The sequence below is a fragment of the Hylaeus anthracinus genome, unplaced genomic scaffold (assembly GCF_026225885.1).
Source record: "Hylaeus anthracinus isolate JK02 unplaced genomic scaffold, UHH_iyHylAnth1.0_haploid 11997, whole genome shotgun sequence".
NCBI classification, from domain to species: Eukaryota; Metazoa; Arthropoda; class Insecta; order Hymenoptera; family Colletidae; genus Hylaeus; species Hylaeus anthracinus.
This window is the reverse complement of record NW_026534344.1, coordinates 6565703-6590380: the sequence shown is the minus strand read 5'-3', so window position 1 is coordinate 6590380 and position 24678 is coordinate 6565703. Positions and strand designations below refer to the sequence as shown.

The 24678-nt window shown below is 36.0% G+C and overlaps 1 protein-coding gene and 1 long non-coding RNA gene across 19 annotated transcripts in view; one reads left to right on the top strand and one right to left on the bottom strand.

Moving 5' to 3' along the window:
- The window catches only part of LOC128889304 (ankyrin-3-like), a 91711-nt gene that overhangs the window by 10964 nt on the left and 56069 nt on the right, over positions 1-24678 (top strand). For all 18 annotated transcript variants that reach the window (XR_008460415.1, XM_054146836.1, XM_054146839.1 and 15 more), the window contains exons 3-8: positions 20568-20669; positions 22748-22880; positions 23262-23425; positions 23691-23846; positions 23957-24085; positions 24457-24654. Coding sequence is in view for 17 of the 18 variants with exons in the window: in XM_054146836.1 (XP_054002811.1) it covers positions 20568-20669; positions 22748-22880; positions 23262-23425; positions 23691-23846; positions 23957-24085; positions 24457-24654 (882 nt within the window). In the remaining variant the exon portion in view is untranslated. The remainder of the gene's footprint in view (positions 1-20567; positions 20670-22747; positions 22881-23261; positions 23426-23690; positions 23847-23956; positions 24086-24456; positions 24655-24678) is intronic.
- Positions 4053-8597, bottom strand: LOC128889313 (uncharacterized). Its single transcript, XR_008460420.1, has 3 exons — positions 7797-8597; positions 7412-7674; positions 4053-4531 (listed from the first exon to the last, which is right to left on the bottom strand). It is a non-coding gene; the product is annotated as an uncharacterized LOC128889313 (long non-coding RNA).

The following is a 24678-nucleotide window of genomic DNA, read 5'->3' as shown; positions in this document are numbered from 1 at the left end:
TCAAAAAGTGATGGGACGGTCGGAGGGGTCTTAGCCTTTTCTTGCGCACTCAATAATTTCCTCTTTTCTTCTGCTTTTTTTTTTTACCCCGCGTTTGTTCGATCCTGTAACCCGACTGCCACCCTTCTCTCTGACTCTCTCGCCGCTAAACTGGGGTTCATGACACCCCAGCGTCATTTAATTTAGTCTCGAGGGCTCGGAGAAGTGAGCCACTCGTACATACAAGTGAGCGCCCTCAAACGATTTTCGAGGCTTCCAGCTTCGTTGGTTTGCCTATAATTAAGAACCGCGAAACTCATTTTAATCGCGAGAGGCAGAAAACGCTTTAGCGACGGCAATTAGAATACCAGCGACGTTAAGGATTTTTAATGAAAAGAAATAGCACAGCTCCGAATAACTTGATTTTCTTCTTCTTTCTAGACCTTATCGATAGATTGTTGAATTGGTCTAAACAAATGCTATCTTATTATGGATTAAAGCATGTAAAGGTCTATTTGAAAAGATTAATCTCTTTGTTAAATCTTCTCCATCGCTTCACTTATAACAAAATTATTTACTCTATATAATTTGCTCCTTTGTTCCAAATAACTTTTGTAAAAACATTTTTTCGACATCTTCATCCCTTCATGGTATACTTAACCATGTAATGGTTAATTTCGGTGTTTTGGTTGAATGCTATCGTCGATTTGTCAATAGCAGACATTACCAGGCTGAATGCAGGAATCTAGATATAGAAGACAGCGTAAAGAAAACAAAGGGAAAAGTGTTCGATCGAATTCATCATAAATGTCCCGGTTCCTCGGTTAGTAACGCATCGTTGCTATAGGACATTTTTCAAATTTATTATCACGTTTAACCCAATTAAATCAAACGCACGCCAAGAATATTGATAAGAGACTAGATTTAATTAAATTTATGAATTAAAACGAACTATAATTTATCAGCTACTGATTAAACGGTGTAATAACCTGTATTGATTAGCATATAGGTAAGGTTAGGAAGTACTTAGAGCAACAACCTGGATCGATTATTGAATTCAGGTTTAGACTGGATATTTTTTCCCATATGGGGGCGTATTCACGGCAGATTATCAGGATAATATTAACCCCTATCGCGGCGGTATGCGGACAATACTAAAATCAATAAACCCGAAAGGGAAACAGTGGCTTCTTATTCATTTTTCGAATATTTTGCTCTAAATATTCAAGCGCAACTTCTTATACACGCATCTACTTTTTATACCTAAAAATCTCATTACCGACATTCGTACACGCGAGCCTTAAAACTATATATTCTAACGCGACTTAGAACTAAGGTTTCTATGGCGGAAGCGATGTCTTCGTTCGATGCAATATCTAGCTACGAGAATCAAGAAAATGTTAGTAATTAGACACAAAAATAAATACGGACATCGTAGGATCAACGAAGAATGAGCCCGCGCCCCTCGCATACCTGCTACGGTCGCGGCTCGTGACTCGCGGTCACTTGTACTCGAAGAATAGAGGGGCAAGGGTAAACAATAATCGCGTGACTGTTGATTCAGATGCTCGTTGGATCCATCCACGAAAGAATTTACGAAACATTAATACCACAGTAAAATCATATTCCTTGTCATTGTTTAAATAATAAGTATCGTTAATAATTAATTTAACTGTCGACAGAAATTAATTTTTAGTTATTCAAGTCAATAGGTACAAAAATATAGGATAATTTCTCACGATTAATGTTCTCAATGCATACTTATTCTGAACTATTGTGCCTAAGTAGTTACACTTCTAACGCGCGGCATTCCACTCATCCACTTTTATTTTTTCTAAAATTACATGCTACCGAAAAAATTCGTTTTCATCTTGAAATTAGTGGTGTGTTAGAAAGGTTTTTCCAAAAGGTCCTTCGGGATTTTTTTTTAACGAATCACAGACGGTATGGAATGTGTCTGATTTTTTAAATTAAACGTGAAAGATGTCGTTTATGTGCTCACCATTTATTAAATAACAAAATTTTAAAGCTCTTAGAAAATTTTTTATCAAAGAACCTAATCAACAAAGAATCTGTTCATGGTGGTCGCGTACGAATTGCAACCATTTATTAGATCTTCCGACACAAAGTATTCGGTCTTTCAGATAAAAAGGTATATAATACTGTGTATAATATCATTTAAGCACGGTCGAGCGAAAATTTCATTAAAACCTATGCACCGTACTCGCTGTCCAATTTATTCACGGCGGAATAAAACGCGAATTTCATCAACATTCTTTCGACTCGCAGCATCGTTTCTGTGTGGCAAGCTTCAGCGAGACAGCTAGTTTACGAAATATTAAAATTGAAGGCTAACTGGTACATAAAAAATACGTGCATCCTTCCGTTCCTTTCATCTCAAACTGAAAAGAGAGGTGCAAGGTGACTCAACCCAATTTCGATGCCAACCTAACGATCGACACTTGCAACTTATTTTGTTAATACCATTATTAACTTATTGACAAAATAATAGACACAATAAAAAGGATTGCGGTTTTTATTTTGAATAGATGGGTTGAATTCAGCCTGGATGGGTTCAAGCGATATGTACTTGTTCTTCGGTACATCGTTTAATGCCTCAAGTTAATGTGACTTCTAAATTACATTTTAGAGATAAATATTTAAATATAGATGAACCTATATGTTCATAAAAAAGTGGAATATATTGACTGTGCTCCATAACTCCATCCTCTGTCTTCTCATATTATAATGTAGATGAAAAATATCACCAAAAATGGTTCACTATTAGGACATTTTAATTAGGACATTTATCTTACAAACAATTTCGCTTCGCGTATATATTTAACATACATAAAATAATTTCCATCATTCTATTAAAACGCATTAGTGTGTTAGATACGAGAGAAATATTTGAAACATATCAACATAAAGAAATACACGTGCGTGCACATACATTCATTCAACAAGTATCCAAGGGAGAAATGAATAGATAGAAGGTGTGACGAGAGAAAAAAGTAGACGACAAGCTGACTACACGGTTGATTCTTTTATTTTCAAATCGAGTCGTCGTCGCGACCAAACGAATAACTGATTTTTAACCAACGCTTCATCCATTTCTGGCGTCTTCGTCTGGTGTTGCGGTGCATCGAGATGCTCGTATCGAGCAACGTTAATTAAGCAACGGTGTCGATAGCGATTAAACGATAGAGGGATGAGGTGATAAGGGGGTTCGTGAATGTGGAAGGACGCAAAGAAGGAGGTAAGCGGAACGACAGGAATAGGGGGCGGTTTGCTGCAATAGCGCTGCCGCGTTCATATCGACCCGAACCTCCAGACTCCATCTTGCTTGCCCCACATATACCTATGTACGTGTACATGTGCCTATTACTTGCTCGCGCACGTATACCACAGACCTGCCCTGCTCTCTGCCATGTTTTACTCTTCTTTCGCCGCGTTTTTCTTTCCTTTATTCCCGTGCCCTTTTCTCTTCCTTTGGCGTTACACCACCACGCCAGGGAAGTGTCTCGTTGCAACCGTCTGGAATCGACATACAATACACCGATTTCTACGTCGGCTGATAGCTACACGAGCTGGAATACATTACACTTCCGACTTTCTAAGTATCTCTTGTGGTGCGTCGAGAAATCTTAGATTCAAACACTGCGAAATCATTTTTATCCCGATGGTGTTACGTGTTTGAAAAGATGGCGCCGGGCTCTCGATAGCGATAGAAACGGGCGTACGCGGTTCATTTGCGCAGAGTTCCAGTTTCGGAATGGTTGGGCTTCAATCAGAAGATAGACAAAATTTAACTTCTCTGATACAAACGTATTTAAATTTAGAGATCTCGATAATATCTGAATATTATAACATTTTGAAATATTTGTTAAATACGAGTCCAGAATTTGAGGATATCGCACGTAATCACTTCTCCAATCATACAATAGTATTCTATTTCAAACAGTCCCTCAGTGTAGAGCCTTATTACGTAAGATAACATCGATATGCACAGCTGAATGTATTCCCATGAAAATGGTAATTGAATTTACTAATAGAAACTGTAATGCATCGTATAATACTTCATTTAGTTCACTTTATTAAAAGGTAAACTGATACAGTATTATATAAATCTATTTCATAACTTCTAAAAGGTATAATTATTAAATATTATACTTGTATATACAATATTTCTAAATAAGGGGATACATTAAGGCGTTCAAAAGGCCTAGATTATCATCCATTTAAGAAAAAGAATGTAACAAATATAAATTTTGAAAATGAATACCAAAGTGTGTTAAAGGCATGAATGTTCTTCATATTTGCTTATATTCTGGTTACATATGTTTTTAGTCTTTCAATCCGATCAGATTGTGTTACCTAATAGATAGAAGGCAACCAGAGAGGGTACTGACAAATTTAGCGTTCCTTAGATTTGTTTATATCCTTGTTACGTATGTTCAACCTTCCAATGCGAGCGTGATTATGTTACGTAATCGGAGGGATGACAATCCTTTGATCGACATCTTCATTGATACATTCCAGTGGTGACAACCTAGAACCGTGTAAAAATACTCATTTCACCCTGAGCTAATTTTATACGATCCAAGGAAATCCAAGAAAAAATATCTCAATACTTTTCATAATATTCTACTCCAGAATCGTGAAAGTATATAGTAATTTCGTAATAACAACTTGCAATAACACTTCTTTGCTAAGTATACACAAAGAAAAAAATTTGTCAACTGGTCACGTTTCCTTCATTCATAAAGCGAAAAGTCGATTTTCATGTTTCTCACTCGAAGAAAACCAGCAAAGATAATCAAAATGCAACAGTTGTAATAACATTTTATATTGACGCGACGTTAATGTTCGAACATTTTTATGAAGTAAATATAGTGCCAAAAAGGTTGCAACAGTGAAGCATAGTGATCTACTTTGTAGTTGAAATCACGCCCGACCCCAAAGTTGGGGCCACCCGACGCAAACGTTGCACAAATTGCGAATGAAATACCGACTTCGCCGTCGTCGATCATCGATTTGGTTATTTTGCAGCTGATTTCGTCATAGTAACCGGAAACAGAATTTATGGAGATAAACGGCGACGGCGAACACGGGCTATGACACCTCCGCGTGATTTAACTCTTTAAACTCGTTAGGACGTTTGCAAACATTCGGAACTGGTCGATCGGACGAGTAACGCGATAGTTCACCTGGATTTTGTTTGTTCGACCACCGGAAGAGCGTAGTGAATGCGTTGACGAGATTTATTGTTTGCAAGTATCGGATTATCCTACTTTAAATTCTATCTCCGTGAGAGGTTCGAAGCATAAACGCGAAACACAGTTAAATCGTTCCTCTGTTCATCAATTTTAGACTCTGTTACTTACTTAGCCTAGTTTCGAAGGAAAACAGGGAAGAATACAGTGTCGCGAGGTACATTTATGCTACCCTTAGACAACGAGTGAAACTAGACAATTATCTCTGACAAATTCTTTCTTGCAACATTGCATTTTCATTTTAGACCATCGTGTGCCAGTTTCCAACTCGTAGGAGGTTGAGGAACAACTTTTTAATAGTTTTGAAATTTATTTTAATGCCTTGTGGTTTTGGTAGCTGAGCACGAATTTTGAAACGAGAAATTTCAACTGGTTAAGGTATTTGGTAAATTTTTCGAATTTTACGAAGAAAACATTTTGAAATGGTCATGTTCTCTTTATTCATAGAACGAAAAGACGATTACGTGCTTCTTATCTGAAGAGAGCCAATGCAAATTGTCGTAACGTGATAAATATTCAATCACATAATTACTAACTCAACAAGACACAAATTACTGTAAAAGTCCAAGTCTCTATCTATCTTTTCCTTGAAATTATATTTACGGTGTCTAAAACTTCAGAATTATATTTCGATATAATTTTATATTATATTCTTAAATTTTGTTTATCGAAATAGAAATATTATGCAAAATATCGTTAATACAACATCTCAAATGAAATTGAAGTTGAAAGAAGAGGAATATTCGTGTCAGAAATTAGCAACATTCTTGTCTAGATACAAATTTTGGAGTAACGAATAAACGGTTGTTTATCCTTTATTCATTACTCCAAATTTGTATCTGAAATTGTTTCGAATAAAAATATACATTTGGTTAATGCCTGTTTCGAACTGTATTTACTATTCGAGTCGATGAAGCGTTTGAATATTTGAACACAGGGTTTCGACAAGTACTTTCAGCTCTAATTATAGCGGAACATCGAAGCGTGGTATTTTCGGTGGAAAAATTATTCCGCAATGTTCAACGTGCTGTCAGCGAGACTTCAATCGACAAATTCTGAAATATCTGCGTTTTATTCCGGACGCATGCGCAACGAGCACGACCTCGACCCTTTCGACCACGCTCTTCATTGGTCCCCCTCGGTCAAAGATGGAGCTCTCCTGTTCTCGTTTCCTCCGGCGTGTCGACCACACATTTAATTAAGCCCCAATGAAAAGGACGCGTTGGCGGCGATGAAGAGATTACGTTACTGCCTAAAGTAAACTGACATATATTCCAACTTCGGGAACAAACAGATTCTCCGACAGCAAAGGGTGTCGTTCCGTTAAAAAATTGATGGCAACGTGCTGAAAGCACGGTCCGATTCAATTCCATAGTGGGCTTGTAACTAAAGTACATTACGAATTAAAATTTGATACCCTGACGGGGAGGATTTGTTGCTTCTCCATTTTTCACTGTTACCGATCGCTGTAGATATCAATTTAACGTATCACGAATTTGTGTCTCGAAGAGAAGTCAAGAAGAGAGAAACGTGTACAGATAATGATTGAAGAAAGGTAGGACAAAAGTTAGTAAATTTAGAAAATGAACAAGTGGATGAAATAACTGAAAGTGAAACAAAGAGGAATGAGATGTTTTTCTCTCCGTGCGATCTGTAATCCTTGCAAATCGATTGTCCGTGCATTTGAAGTCTCCATTAGCAGGGATAATGGAGTCCTGTTGTACTTTGAAAAGGAGCAAGGACATCTTGATTGCAAAGATAATTTACTTCGCATAATAGTAGACTAACGTGGTAATACAGAAATTTAACCATACAGTGCGCAGTGATAGATGTTTGTATCGACTTAGTTTTACAGTGAAATTATATTAGAGATGTATTGTTAATTCTTTACAAAGTATTTACATAAAACATATCTAATATCATATTACTCATGATATAATATTCAAGCATGCAAATATATTCCACTTCGTATAAATATAATTATAATAAAATTAAAATAGTCATGCATTGTACATACAGTTTACATACAATAATAAATACAAATATTTTTGTGCGAATAGCGTGAAGATTATCAAACTAGATTTTAGTTTTGAAGATCATTTTGATAGAAACTTTGTTACGTGGACAAATAATATATTAGAGGGGTGTTGCTTTACCTCGTGTACTACAATTACACTCTGCCCTCCAGCATGATATAACGATATAACAGGTTCAGGGTTCAATCGTTTAAAATCAGCATCTCATCGTCGTCGTAAATTCATCGTTTGGTCGTAGCGTGAAGCAAAATACTATTATTTTGCGACCTGCGGATGCTTTGCAGTGTTTTGAAGTTTTGAAGTTTCCATTTCTTCCTTCGTCATTACACTTATTACGAATAAGAATCTTGTTAAATATTTCTATTTTCTGCCCATAATAGTATCTGAATAGTTTTTACAGCAATTTAGTAATATTTAACTCATTATAGATTATTTTCAATGAAATCTTTAGAAAGTGTGCGTCTTTCAAATTTCTTTAATGTTCTCGATATTTGTTCATTCTTACATTTCCACGCGACGTCTGGGTGACTCATGACTGCATTTGCTTACTCTGCTCGCTTCAATGAAGTATGTTTGCGAAATACATGCCAATAATAGTAGCTCATTCGTTTCTAGAGCTGTTTGCAGTATTTAACCTTTTCAAGCCTGACGACAACATGTGTGTATATCTTATGACGAATAATTGCATGGTATATGTACTATATGTATATTCAAACATGTACGTTACACGTGTATATATTTCAAATAATAGATTTAATTGCACTTGCAATTTATCAAAGGGTAACAAAAGGTTCGCAGTAGGATCAAGACTTCACAAAAATATGGTGGACAATATTAACAATTTTATTCCTAACCCTTAACCATTTTTAAGTAATTAAATTTTGTTTGCTCGTGCTGATGAGTTGTCGGTCGTAAATGTACTCGCTTCTGATCGTTCTAAAAACAGATGCTTCTATCCAGAATATTTAGAAAGCGTTCGTCTTTCCAAATTTGTTGAATGTCTTCGCTGTTTTTCTCTCCCCCGTACTTCATGTTGTTTGAATGACTCACGTCTGCATTCGCGTTGCACGCGGCGAAGTAAAGAAATTGGGACGCGCGACAAAGAGCAGACAACAATTCATGACCCAATTTTCGGCGTTGACCGCCGCGATACGGTATAAATCACGGGACTTACCTTGAGAGAGGTATAGCCGAATATTTCTGAATACCCGCTTGATTATGAATTATCCCCGTCAATCACAATAACCCCGAATGTCCCGACAAGAGCCAGAGGAAACATTTAACCGATTTAACGGGAGTGCTTCCGTTCAACTGACTGCACGAGACTGACATAGTACTATCATCCTGGTCGTTGATCGGGTTCTGTTGTACTGGAGCATCGGTCGAGTCACCATTCAGGAATTTCGATGATGCCTTAACTACTGGTCCACTCAGAAATAGTTCGCAACTCGTAAGAGAATTTTCTATATTAGTATCGAGTGTAGAAATTAATTCTTCCGAAAGTAAACATATCATTTATTTTTAAAAAAGAATGGAATAATTTTATTCTTCCCTCAGTCACACATTTCAAAGGAGTACATGTTGTAAAAGCAAAATGTAGAAGTCAATCAGTGTGTTTCATTATTTAGAAGGTTGGTACTTGAAAGTAACGAAACGATAAGTAAATATTTCTATTTAAGATGCAGATGTAATTGATGGAATGCAAAGGCATATAATTTATTTCTACACCTAATATTACAGTTTCTTTCTAAGAAATTTCTGAAAATACCTCTCGTTTTAAAGTCGTTAAACTGCTGTGTCTCCTTAAACTAGGCTGACATACTGTTATGCATACTGTAACTAAGTATATCTAAACAAAAGCTTGTCTGTTTCTTCAAAATGAGCATTTGGTAGATAATCGACAGTTAGTAGGTTCCGACGAAAACAGCCTGAAATTAAAAAGTCTATGAATAGGCTTCCGCCAGATAAAGCGTTAAGCGGCAGTCTTACTCTTTAATAAAACTTGCTTTCATAAAGTATTTATCGAATACTTCGCCTTGTGCCTTTCAAAACTTCGTCTCTACCTTTTCCTTTTGTGCTGGAATTGAAAAATACTTTCAACGAAATGCCATAGCTGTCGAGAATACAATGCTCATCGTTGTATTCGTCGTGCTTTAATGTCACGGGGAAAGGGAAGTTGGGAAGTTTAATTTTATGACGTACGTGTGTTACGGACTTTAACCATTCGCGCTTTGTGAGGTTTCGCGCATTTCGTTACAGCAGCTTCGCGATCTCGTAAATGTCAGTTAACATTGTATATCTATTTTTTGAAAAATACTCGAGGCACTCCAGGGATAAATCATTTTCATCGCAAAGAACAAGAATTTATTTTACAATGTTAGCAATATGAAACAGTGTAGCTTCTTAAATAATAGAAGAAAGTGGAAAGTACTCTAACATTTCGCAATTTCCAAACATTTTATTAGTCTCAAACCGTTCAACCTCAGAAAACCAAGTTTTTTTTATTTTACCCTACAAATTAACAAACGTTTGATAACAAATTTAAATCACGGTATAAATTATAAACTGGAGTAATAACTGAATAATTGAATTTACCGTAATACATTTAAATAAATTTAACAAATTTAAAACAATATATACAATTACTTGCTAAAAAATTCAAGAATAATTTTCGCTGCACGATAAAAAGCCTCTTTTGGTGGATGCTTCGATTCGAACTGAAAACAATTTCAATCGTCAGTTAATTTCTACTTCCCAAACAAGTTGTATTTTTTATTGAAAGTAGCTAATTTCTTTTTCTTCGTGGTGTAACGTGCGCTGTTAAAAGATTCTTGGACAGCGTCCAAAAGTAGGGGATATGAAATTTTGGCGGTTGCTCGTGGGTCAGTAGCAGCGAGGTAGTAAGTGCTTCTTGAGCGAGTGTATCCGGTGCTTGAACTATTATAACGGTAACGATACAATCTTGAGCATCCTACTGTTAAAGCTAGAAAGTATAGCACACGTTTTACAAGCACAATCGTTTGATTCGTACACTGTAACCTATTTCATATAGAAACGGAGAAATACGATCGATATTAAAGGGATGTATATCATCAAACATATATGTACATCCAGTGAAATAATTTAAAATAATTTCTTCGCTACCATTTCCTTATTCTCCTTTCTCCAACTTTAAGCTTTTCGAAAGTATGCTAAATTCGTCAAAAGAGGAAATCATTTAAGCATTCCTCACCGTGCGATTTGTTCAAGAAGCTTTCGAGACTTACTACTTTGCATCGTATAATTTGTCGGTCATTAGAATAATTGTAGGGAACAGTGACTGGAGTGATAAGAGCGTTAAAGTTGTAGAGTTTTAAAAACTGTAGCAACGGAGAAACTCTAGGGCAATTTTAAAATCGATTTAATCTCATCTTGAAACCGAGAGAGAAATTACGCGTAGAGTACATTGTTAGCGAATTTAATTACTTATGAATTTTAAATAATTTAATACAGCGCAAGGTTGATTATCAGGTACTTGTACAATCATTATTATTCACCGACTAGTACATTCGAGTCGACGCATTTTTTTCAGAGAAAAAACTGTTTCGTTGTTATTTTATTTGAAGAAAAAGAGAGTTCAACAATGCAGATGAACTGTTTGGGGAATTACGAATCGAATGACAAATCATTTTCAATGAAATAATTAAAAAATTATATGAAAGTCAAAAAAAAGTCGACACTGTCACCGAAGGTAAAAAGAGTACTAAATATTACGTTCTCCTTTGAATTCATATTATTTTTATTTAAGTTCGGACAGTACACCCTATATAAGCTAAATCGATATTTGTACTCTTTCTTCAGCAGTAAAAACGTAAAAGATGTATGCTAAGTAGCCTGAGACTTGTACATAGTACTGTACGTCTTGTTTTTTTTATTGCGTTAATCCTCTGTTTTACTGTTGTGTTACTGTACATTTCCACTGTTCTTCTCGTTTCGACCACAGTACCCAACGACTTGTATAAACCGATATTCTTTCAACATTTCCCGAGGCTCGGTTTCATTTTCTATTTATAGTGTGTTGTTGGTGGTACGTAATCGGGCTCACGTGGATATGAAGGAGCGTGCCTTTTAAATCACATTGAAAACCATGACTCGAGGATCAGCTTTTTCAGTAAATCGAGCGACGCTGTGCGTACACGAATATATGCCGTCATCTTGGTCAACCGAGGCCGAGGTAAAAATCATCGTAAAAACCTGTAATATCGAAGCGGCCGGCACCTGATGACCTCAACGGTTACGGTTGCGGGACGTGATGTCATTTGTCGTCGCTAATGTATTGCGATTATGCAAGAGGTGCTCATGCATGATACCAAGGGTGCGTCAGGAGGGGATATTTGATTCCGAAAGCGAAACCCGGGACTTCGTTGAATTAATTTGATAAACACTTGCTTAACTGGAATCAGTCATGCGCGTCAAGCCTGCCTTTTCATTGGCCATTTAAACTGTTTACACGGTTCTATTTAAAGGTTTACGCGTTCGTCCTTACGAATCTGGAAATTTTCCAGAGGACGTGTACGTAGGGAAAATTTGGCTGGATTTGGAAAAGTTCATTACTCGTTGATGTACAAGGGAGGCGGAGACAGAAATTACGAGGTAACTGAAAAATAGTCTGTTTTCAGGAACTTTTTTTGTAGAAATCGAAAGGGAATTTTAAAACAGGGTCGATTGCAACCTCTTGGGGGATGAATTTTAAATGGATTTTTATCGAATACACATAAACCGAAGCAACTTTTATTTGTAAATCGATTTTAATGTACAGATATGCTGTCTTACTTTAACCACTCAAGTTACAACCACGTGTGTGTTGTGTAAAAGTGTAAAAGATGTAAGGTATCGTAAATACCTTAAGACTTTTACTACCGAAGGCTGCGCGTGTCGCGAGTCTCATCCCTCATATCTCCGTTCCCAAGGCATGCACGCTATCACTCCAGGCATGCCGTGTCGTCTTCATTGATAAACTACATTCAGCCAGGAGAGATCATCGCCGAAGATATTGTTTCGCGAAGAGGGATAGGGACCCATACGTGGGAAGTTGTTCCCTGCAGGACTCGCGGGAACCTTGCCGCAAGAGAATTCTCAGCATCGCTGATAAACTTAATTAGGCCCGCCAAGGATAGGGGAAGTCCCTTTCGCGAACTTTGTGCGTCGAAGAAAAAACGTGAAACGATTTGCACGCGAAACGCGTGCGTCTCGCCACGCCATCGCGTTTTCGCACCTTGATGTTATTTTTAACTATTATGTTCACCGGCGCGGTGTGTTGTAGGTTGAGGTCTCAATTAAGCGTAAGTTGTCAGCTCTGTTCTATGTCGGGGAATGCTGATACGATTCGGCTAAAGGAAACATATTTCGCGGTTATTCGAGATAAATATGAGCGGTTCACTGGACAAATCGATTCACTCCACCAGTCACATAAAAATGTTAACATTAATGACGATTATTGTTTGGCTATTCTTTCTTATTCATTTTATATAATTAAAGGTACATCTGTGTTTATGCATTCTACAATATTTATTTGAATTTATATTTTAAAGGGAATTTTCAAAAGCAATGTACATTTTTCATCGCATTTGTGCAATGAACATAAACATTTTGGAACTAGTATGAAGATTAATTAACCAAGAGCGTTTTCTCTTCTGATTTCTCTCTTCTTTTTGATGAGCACGTTAGTCATGGTTATTTCCTACGATAAATTTCAAAGAATTACAGTATTTCAGAAATGTTATCTTCAACACACGCATACCGGGTCAATGATGTACTCTTTAATTCGCAGCAATGCGTAACTCCTCCTACGTTTATGCTTGTAATTTGTTACTACGCTAGCGTGCCTGACATTTCACCACTAACACTATTACAACCAATACTAATTATACAATTGGTGCCAATGGCCGACAAGCTGTTCCACGAAATAGCTATCACTGCCAAAGAATTACCTGTTTCGTTTGTTGACATTGCAGCAATGGCAGAGTGATCGCAATGGAGAAGTAATCGTACAATTTAAGTAACTTAGTCCATGTATAATAACTAAACTGCGGATCTTTATGCAAAATAAAATCTTCGCGAACGTGCCTACAAAAATATTTATTTGAATAGGATCCCTAATAGGAATTTATTTTATTCTGCAAATGTTATAACATGAACTTTACTTTTAATCTTTTTTATATTCTTATACATTGTTTGCATTTTGTAGGTTCTTGCATATTCAAATTTCCTATAAATGCATCAAGATCCGCAGTCTAATAATAACGTAGCAATACATAAATTAATATTCATTTATGCTTTAGAAAGACACCAAATTAATTTCTACGCCTAATACATTCATTATAAGCGGAACGTGAAGGTATTTTAGCAAACCTGCTGATTCCCAAAACAGCAACAGACGTCAGATACGAAATTACCATCGACTATGGCTATGCTCGTCAACAAAGAGTTCAATATTTTCATCGATTTCGTCATCTCGATTCTACTAGAGATATTCCACGTCTACCCGACGATATTATCGAGACCGGCGATTCTCCGTTACATTAATCACCTTGATCGGATCACGAACGCTCTGGAAGCTTGATTGGCTGCTCACTCGATCGCGCTTCAAGCAAAGTTCGCTTACGTTGCTTCTTCTTTCTCTTCCTTGTCCTCGCTAGTCCCTGCGTGGTCTGCTTCTCTTGCTTCCTGTTATCTTTACTCTATCATCGGTCGCCTCCTTAGGCAGTCAGTGAACTCGGCCTCCTTTTTCTATTGTCGTACTCCTAATTGCTGTCCTTCGAGTTGCCCCTTGGACGCTTTAATTTTCGCGGTTTCCATCGACGACTGGAATCTCACCCGACCGTCGTTCCTCGCCATTAGAAATTGAAACCAGGGTATACTTTTTTGCTGTTTCACCGAGAAGGCGAATCTTGCGCTGCTTTCACGATTTTTCGTATTCACTGGATTTCTAGTTTAATGTCTGGCAAAGCGTTTCTTACGCGAAAGCGGGGAAAATAGATTCGTTCGTTGAGAAACTGTTTAAACCTCTATTTTCGTTCCGATTTACTCGAAATGCAACAGTATGGCTGAATTGGCGCGTGCTTGATACGTAATGAGAGTATTTTTCAACGATGCGTCAAATCGCTTCCGTGCTATTAAACTGCTCCGAAAATGAAAACACTTACAGAAGTTATTTCTTAATTTTAACGAAATTTAAACGATCTTAACTTAAGTTTAACGATACATTAATTAAATTATGCTTAAAATTAATATAATTAATAATTAAATGAGTACATAATCTCAAATATACTCTACGTATTTCACGTTATTAATGAATGAATAATTTGAATATCTAAATTGACAGCAAATTATATTATCATTGCAACAGGTCCACGTATATTTCCATAAAGAAAAGTAGCAACTATAAATAATTTGTGAGGTCACGGCCGTGAATAATTTGCTGCATCGTGTAACTGCACGATTATTCCGCATCAACCTGTATTTCCGGTTGTCGCTTTGCAACGTGAACTCGGTGCGGTCATTCGTACGCATTCTATGACTACAGAAGTCAGTTTGGTACACGGCATAGCTATAGTTAGCTTGGTACACAGCCAGAAATTGCACCAAGGCGCATAGCTATTATACTTATCGTCATAACACTCTTCGAAACGTCGATGTCTGGCAACGCACGAATCCTGGAGAAATGAGGCACAAAAGTGCGAATAAAGTATCGCTAAAAATATGTTTATGCACGGAGTGCGAACACGATGTTACCAACATTTAAGATTACCGTAACACTACTCCGGAATATAAGCATAAAATGATTGATAAGTAATGGTCCCAGAAATAATTTATTTTCAGGATTGTTCGAATTAGTTAATAATTAAGTATTTGCATAAATTCATAATATTATTCAATTGATTTACTATCTGAATAATTTAATAATATTAAACAAATTTTATAATTGTAACGTTGAATTTTAGAACCTTTAAATGATACTGAAGAAGATTCAAAATTATTTAATTAAATTGGCTTATGAAAGTTTATTCGAGTATCTCTTTTTAAATGTGAAACCGGACCACTATACTTTATGAATGTCCCCGTAAATTAAAATTTAACGCATTTAAATCTGAATGAGCCAGTCATGCTGGCAATCGAGAACGTCTCATGACTCAGAAGCGAATAATTTTTCAAGTCCACGTTTTTTATTCTGCTTTTGATTGATTTAACGAATACTTCTACGCACATCCTGTACAATTATACCGACACTTATAAATACATAAGATATTGTAATTTCAATTATTAATTAATTGCACACATGTTTTTCTGCTGTACTTGGAGATGACATAGTATATTCAATGATTTATACGTCTACGTTTATTCTTTATTACTTGCAATTTAACCACTGCCTGTTCTTATTTCTTTAAATATTTAAGACTCTTACGAGAACACATTTAAAACATTCGTTTCCAAATTTGTATTTCTCCTTTTATTTTCATTTTAGCTATTACATTTCAGTCGCAGAGCATGATTTTTCTTGACGATTCGATAACTATGCGCCTAAGTTAATTAAGGTGTGACGATTGTTAAATGACGGATACCGGAAGTCGAAGTTTGAAATTTAAACCCTTTATATCTCGAATTAATTTCTTTTATCATACCATTTTCGCTAGTTATATCATTTTGGCGCAACGTTTATAAAAACACCATTGCGTTATACAAATTAATTTTACTCTAATCTTTGTTATTATACAAGAATAACACCGAGGTATGTCTAAAAGTGAAGCTTGAACGACGTTGCCATTCTATCTTTAGACTTCTTTCATCTTCCCCAAGGGATTGTAGAAGCCCTTAAAGCGTCACTGGCCAGACAGTAAGCGAGGGTACTCACTCGTGCGTAAGTCATTAGCTCCGGCAGTTTTCTTAGAACGGATCAATTATTGTACCTTGACGCGTAAAAAACGGATACGTACACCGTTGGTTTTGCTTCCTGCAGCGATGAATTTTTATTCGACAATTTTGTCAAAATTATATCTCTCAAGGTTTGTGAGATGGTTTATTTCCTCGATGGATTCCCGTAATAAAAGTTTAAGTTAAGTTTAAACCTTGTTAATGGAATCACAAAGTTGTGTGAAAATGTTACTTAACTTTATATGAAGTATTTTGTGTACATTAGCTACAGTGACGGACATACACTCCCATCCATTAGACATCGGACACTTGGTAAATGCAAAACGAGGACGAATCGACATTCTGAAGTGACACTATCAATTATCAATTCTTCATATTACGGAAAAAGTATGAATCATACTTGTATGTTGAGGATTTTCCTAAAATTTTGCTTCTACAAGTGTTTTAATTTCTGAAACTCTTGATTCAACTCATTTAGTAGAATATTTAAAAATGATAATACTGTTATCACGAATATACCAGACCCGAGTTCACGTGTTCGATTAGAGATTTATCGAGGTACTCGAAGCACCTGGCGTCAATTTATGAATTATGCGAGTCTATGGCAAACGTTTTTGTAACGAAGAAAAAGCGATGGGTGCATTGACCGCCGTTCGTCTCGGTCCTTTGTCGGTGTTCCACGGAAGATGCAGCACACCTTGAAGAAAAATGGGATGAAGCAGGTAGTTTAAGACAGTGAAAGAGGACGGGAGAGACAGACATAGAAGGGACTATCCACGTGTCGGAGTAACGGTTCGCTGAATTATTTACGGCATGACAGAGAACTTTGCAAGCACCGAAGGTTCTTTACACCCGAGTTGCATACGGGATGCATACCAACCGATTTAAGTACACCGTAGATGTGTCTGGAGATACGGATACATGTGCATATCGAGACATTACATTTACAACATCCGAATACTACCGAATGTAGCGGGTTGTTGTAGGCAGAAACAAATACCAGGCTTTAAGTTCCAATTATTAAGTGTAGAAATTAATTCTGTGCCTTGTATATTCCGTCATTTATAACTTTAGTTTAAGTAGGAATATTTACTTGTCATTTTTTTAGATTAAAGTACAAATTAAAGTACTAAGGACTTTTCCAAGTCCTCATTTTAATCTTCATGAAATCATGTCTGCAATGAATCTACATAGATAACCTGGGTCTCAACCTGATGACTATTAGATTATATCTGCATGTTCGAAGTTCGTTAAATTTTGCTTATTGTTGTTTGTAGTTATGATATTCTGCAGCTTTGTAACTCTGTATATGACGTGTATTTCACATTGTATTGGTTGGAGAAAGTGTGATTATACATTCCATGTGTTTTGAGTTACCGCTCAGTTTACTATGCAAAATATATTACGTAGCTTGTTGACCAGACGTGTTTCACTGACAGGAGTCGTCTTAATACGTAATGAATCTCTGAGTACTGGTAGAAACAAGTTTTGTATTTCTTGATGGAGAGAAAGTAAAAAGTTATGTTTCAACGAAATAAACGGTTTTTTAAAAGGGGCCCTTAGTTTTGTTTGAAATAAAATATCAGATATACTCCATGCCATTTCTGTTTCATTAAGAAACAAAATCCTGAAGCTCCTTTTGGAAAACCCTTTATAAATCAACAAATATTGGCTAACAGGTTCCTATATACACTATGCTAGCATATTCTGTAGCTAAAAATAAGAAGAGAGTGTTACGTATTTGCAAATTGCGAATAAATATTGAAATTCCCAACTTGGAATAATCAAGTATCTCAAATGATAAACACGCTTGATGTATTATTTATTTTGTTTGTTGATTAATGATCTAATTTTTATATAGCCATTTTTCAAGATGTAAAAATATCTTTTTATCATGGTAACTATAAAAACAGCTATAAACAAAATTGCAAAAAAATTGTAAAATGTAAATGCTTTGCACACTACGCACACGAACCAAATGTTATGAAAGACATTGCAAAATGTGTTCCAAGGTACATGAGTATTCTCATATTATTTATAAGAGTGCCATTCAAGTTCCTAAGAACAATTGTAATTTCTTATCCATTATTCATCGCTAGACTTCGGATTTTATGTATTTTTTTTTTTTTTATGTATTTACGTCTTATACAGATATGAAAAATAGATGTAAAACGTATGCAGAATGTATTGTCCCACGTACGCCGAAGCAATGAATGTGAAATCGTTCACTTCTTCGCGTAAAGAACCATTTCGAACTATTGAATGACTGTTTATGTTTCTAACTTAATGCTAACACGATAAACGTACAGTTTAAATAACAATGATGATTCTACTCCACGCTTGATTCGTCCATTAATGGCCAATACATATTCGTTATAATATAATTAGACATGTTTCGCTTTTTACATTAGCCTACTCCATAAATGTATGAATACCGCAGTCGTGTCATCACTCTTCACTCTGCTTCTGTTAAGGATAACGCAGAATGCAAATTTTCTTAGATTTTACGTTTGCAGTGAGACGATTTCTTAATATCTTTCAATACAAAAATCTAATTTATTATTAAATAATATAAAAAGAGTAATCTTCAGTGTTTAGGTTGATTCAATTTTTTGAAAGAAATACATTTAGAAATACACTAGCAAATAAAATTTGCCCTCCCTTCCAGACAACAGCATCGGAAGATACTCGTCTTGCAACAATATTCTTCCCAGACGTGTTTATGCTGCTGTTGGATCGTGCGTAGGTTGGAGATGCAACGATATATCCGGACATGTACAGGGTGTCCTTTATAAACTTTTACGAACTGTTTCCTTAGAGATTAATGAAGATATCGACCTGATTTTTGCTACAGTTAAATGGCACAATGTGGTTAATAAAATTAGCTCGCAATACAATTTTTAGAGTTGTTTGTCAGAGGGATAAGAAGGCCTCCTAATTGGAAATGGAAATTTTTGTTGCAGTTAAGTGGCACAGTGTGGTTAATCTATCAGTGCGCGATAACATTTCTTGTGGTTGACAATTAGAGGCCCTCTGAATTTGTTTTAAATGAAAGGTGATCAATTTTTTGTTAATTCGTTTTATAAAACTGAATAACACTCGCAGTTAACAATGTCACTGCGTACTACACCATTCTTCTGTAGCATTCAACTGCAGTAAAAATGAAATCGATATCTTCATTAGCTTCTAAGGAAACAGCTTTCAATTACTTTATACGGGGCACCCCGTAGAACCAGTTACAGATCGTAACCGATGTGCTTGTCCCTGACAGAGAATCGAATGGCCGAGCAAAACGACGAAGAGAGAGCGAGAAAGATGAAAGATTGATCGAGAAATAGGGTGAAGGATACGGGAGAGTGAAAAAGAGAGATAGATTATCACATCTCGTTCTTTCAGACTGCACGGCGCCCATATTAATTACTTATCCGCATGATTTCAAACAAACAGTGTAGCGTGGCGTACCTACTTTTTTAGATTAATTCCAATTGTGCCCGATCTCCAGGGACGGAATGCTATTCGATGATGGCTGTGTCGTTCTAATAGATTAACGGATCAACATTTAATATGTTCTTTTTATCGTGTTCATATTCAGTGGAATGCGGATTTTATGCATTTATGATATAAACGAATATAACAAATACATAATCAATCATAGACGTAAGTTTTATTGACTATTTGACAAACCAGAAATAAATTTTCATTTCTCCATTTTTGCAGGAATAAAAATAAAATTTTATTTTACTTTAAGGTTCATTACATATTTTATAATTTTATTTGATATTTTGAATTCATTTTGTCATACAGAACAACCATTTTTCCTCATGCACCACCTGATACCAAACACCCTGCATATTCTCTTCGTAACTTCTTACGTTCTATCGTTTCTATTTGTGTAAAATTTTATTTAACATCTTTATTGCACAAGTACAGTGGTACAGATACACAAATATAAAACAAGAGGTAGATACACAAGTGGGTAAGAGAGGAGGTGCATTAAATCAAATAGCCAATGAACTTTTGAACCAAAACAGCCAATGAAATATTCATTTCTATGTTCAATATTTGAAAACATATTTCCACTGTGAAAAAATGTTTGCCATTACATCGAGCAACCTGTAACAGGTGTCCCCTTACAGTCATACATTTTTTGCTCCGTTGAGCATGTCTGATTCGTGCACGACAAAGCAACCGCAAAGACTGATTAAACACACGTGTATCACTCACATCGTGAAAGAAAGTATCGAAGCAGAGCTGCACAATCAATTAACCATTGGTTGCTTTTACAAGCGCGCGCCTCAATTAGCATGTTATCGTTTCAATTTCTGTAACGGAGTTTCATTAGAACTCGTTTTATTTCTCTTTTCAGAGCGATCCCAGTACGGCGTTTCTCCGAGCAGCTCGTGCTGGCCAGTTGGAAAAGGTTTTGGAGTACTTGGAATCGGGAGTGGACATTAACGCTTCGAATGCTGTAAGCTAACACCTTTATAATTCGTAGTTTTTGGTTTTATTATAAAAAATGTAGTGGTTGATGTAAATTACCTCTTACTTGTTCTGTAATATTTATTCAAAACTTGTTATCTGCACATTTGTCATTGTATGATATAAGTGATCATGCTGGATTGGACCAGCTGGATGATAACGGTATTTTTGACCAAATAATTTAATGTTTTTCAGCAGCTTTGTTTAAACATTTTCCCACTACAGAACTGTCTACATGCAATTTTGTTCTGTCTGTAATAGTAGTTTTTATAGCTCTCATTGTCAATTATGGTTCCAGGATGGTCTTATCCATTTTTTGTATTGTTAATATTCATTTCAGACCCTAATAAGTCTAGATTCACCACTGAAAGTATTAGTAGATTTTTATCAGTAAACGTGTTTAGTCATCCCGTAAGTAATGCAGCCGTTCCAGTGCATATTCGAGCTGCTAGTAAACAAGACTTTATTAATTATTAATCAAGTGTACAGACCGGGTCAGGCGAACCGCTACCTGCAGTTTTATCAGAGAGATCAGTGCGATTCTTGTTTGGATGTAAATTTAGAGCCAGCAATAAAAGATAAACAACTGTTTATCTGTCGCTCGTTGAATAAAACTTATGCGCGATTCCAGTTATAAAACTCGATGTTACATAAAGAGTTTTAGTGAACTTTAAATGCAGGAAAAATCTTGATAAAAATTCTATAAAAAACTGGATTCTAATGAAGTTTCATAATTGCTCCCTTTGCGACATGTGGTTTACTATTGCCCTGACGAAACAAAGATGTATATCGTGTAACCAAAGTATCACGTTTTTCTTCTAATTCCGAGTTCAAACGGTATAATTGTCCACAATAAACCTCCTCAATTATTGTTTGATTGCGAGGCGACAGTTCACGACGAGTAACTTCTATGCCGTACCAAACAGACAGCAATGCTTTCTGCGAGTACAATCTTCTTTTCAATAATAACACATTTTTTTTATGACTATTTTATTATATTCAATTCCAGTAGTCATTTATCATTTCTGTTCAAAATTTGAAATCGATAGTTGGAGGTCAACATTGAAAGTATCATAAAGAATAATAAAATAAAATAATACCTTTGTTAACCTGTCCGAGTAAAATATACAAAAATAAAATCCATATGTAATATATATTTTATAGTCTACTATATTCCAATTAGTTATTATTGATAGAAGAATATGTAGCCGAACAATGTACAAGTTATAAAATATTTTACGATAGTAAGCTTTATTGATAGTATTAAAGCAGACTCAAGCTGTTGGTCAAAACTAATAAACCGAAGCAATAAATGATTTGTTACGACTATAACCATCGTTATCGGTATTAATATGTGTGAAAGAAAAAATTGAACATCCACTCATACTTTGCTGGCGGTGTTCACTGCGTCACTCATTGTCCAGATTAGCAAGTTTTTCCAATATTTCTCGAATGCCGATGGATGGTAGAATGAATTCAGTCTCCGAGTTTTCCAACTTTCACAAACAGTAGTTCATAAAATATCTTCAATATCTCTAACGGTGCTTTATTAAATGCTAAATTCTAAAACTCTGTCACGATGCTGACAAAGGTCTATGCAATATCGTCATTTACATGCATACATACATACGTGCATATACACCTCGTGTGGACACTACGTTGGCACTTCTTCAATTACAATAATTACCTAAAAATGTTACGAATCCATTAATGAATATCATTTATGTTTCTCTATTTAGTTTGTATTACATCAGAGAATACATTTGATCGATACTTTATTTAATGTCTCATCAGTAACAATAAAAAAACAATTCAATTTTCATTCATTGATACAGGTTAATTCGTTCAATTGAATCCAAAGTAATATTGTTCCATTTATTTTGTGATATTTCACCATAATTATTCATTGAAGGTGATGATTGTCCTCATATTTATGAACGAGAATTTACGTGGTCAGTTTGTTTTATCGTACGACCCTCGGAAAGTCCGCATCGCTTACGAAATGATCTAATATTAGGAATTGGATGTTTCATTAACGGAAAATATATGGCTGTGCATTAATTACAGAATGGCTTAAATGCTTTGCACCTGGCAGCTAAAGATGGACATTTGGAAATCGTCAGAGAACTTCTCAACCGTGGCGCAGTGGTCGATGCCGCTACCAAAAAGGGAAACACGGCATTACATATAGCTTCTCTTGGTGAGTGGGCATTACCATTCTTATCTTTTGTGTATTTTTTTTATTCGGGACAAGGATGTCAGCGCAAATAGACATAGACGCATGCCATTGTACTTCTTGTTATCAAACTTTTTACATTCCTGATTATATTTAAAGAGAAGGCGAGACGCTACAAAGAAACAAGGAAACAAATTCAAAGTATTCAAGTGTTCATTAGAACGATGCAAGTCATTGAAATGATTGTAAATTTACAAAAGAATATGTACAAAATATTTTTGCAGTAATAGGATAGGAAATTTCTAAAGCTTTGTTGTAAAAATGGTATATCATTTATAAACGAAATGATTAAAATTTAATATCTTGTTATTATATTACATCTAATATTTGTTTATTGTATCGCAGCTGGACAGGAGGAGGTGGTGCAATTGCTCGTACAACGAGACGCTTCTGTGAATGCACAGTCACAAAATGGATTTACCCCGCTCTATATGGCTGCCCAGGAAAATCATGATTCGGTAGTGAAGTACCTTCTGAGTAAAGGTGCTAATCAAACATTGGCCACTGAGGTTTGTATAATCGATGTTTGCCGTATTAATCAAATATTTCGTTCAGTAATGTTAATAAAATATCAAGTAATTTATATAATTAACGTAATTCGTTTTTCGTTACGTTTACTAATTTTTCCAACGACATGGACATTTCATTTTACTGTACCAGTTAGTATTAAACCGATAAGATGAATGTACATCGTACGGAGCGCCGAAGCCTCTCTATATTTCTAACAGATACCCTCGACACGAATTTAGGTGGAGTTTTTATTCATGTTCACAGGATGGCTTCACCCCATTAGCAGTGGCAATGCAACAGGGCCACGATAAGGTAGTAGCAGTTCTATTGGAAAATGACACTCGTGGTAAAGTTCGACTGCCTGCCCTCCACATTGCCGCTAAGAAAGACGACTGCAAAGCGGCTGCCCTACTTTTACAAGTATGTCGCAATAATTTGTCACCGGGGGCTCGATTCGATCCAATAGAATCCCCAGCGAAGAACGAACAAATCCAAATGCTGATGGTTCTCTTATCTTTGATTTGTTACAGAACGATCATAATCCCGATGTAACATCGAAGAGCGGGTTCACACCCCTCCATATAGCCGCACATTATGGCAACGATCGAATTGCTTCCTTGCTCTACGACAGAGGAGCAGACGTTAACTTCGCGGCAAAGGCAAGTAATTTTTAAGAAACAGCCGTCAATATTGCAAATTGCAAAGTAAATTGAAGTAATAAATATTTTAATAGTCTTCGACAAGCCTACTCTTCAGCTGAAAATCTAAAATAATATAAGGATTTTCAGTAGCTCCTTAAGAGGTCCGAAAAAGAAAGGATCAAAAGCGTAAAAGCTCTGTTTATACAAAACAAGCATGACGTTTTATAAACATTATGTCAAGTTAGAACGATACACACTATTCTTCGTCACTCGAATTTTTCTATTACTTTCACTCCTCTATTATTCTATTGCTTAGTCCCGAATTATAAGTGTCGGTGTTGCGACAGTGGCTTGTTCAACTATTTTAAAAACGTCTGTTTATTTTGTAGCACAATATTACGCCAATGCACGTGGCAGCAAAATGGGGAAAGATTAAGATGGTGAATTTATTGACGAGCAAGGGAGCGAATATCGAGGCGAAAACGAGAGATGGCCTTACACCCCTCCATTGCGCTGCTCGATCTGGTCATCACGAGGTTGTTGATATTTTAATCGAGAAAGGAGCACCGATTGGTTCCAAAACGAAGGTGAGAACTAGCCTCCGGATCCAC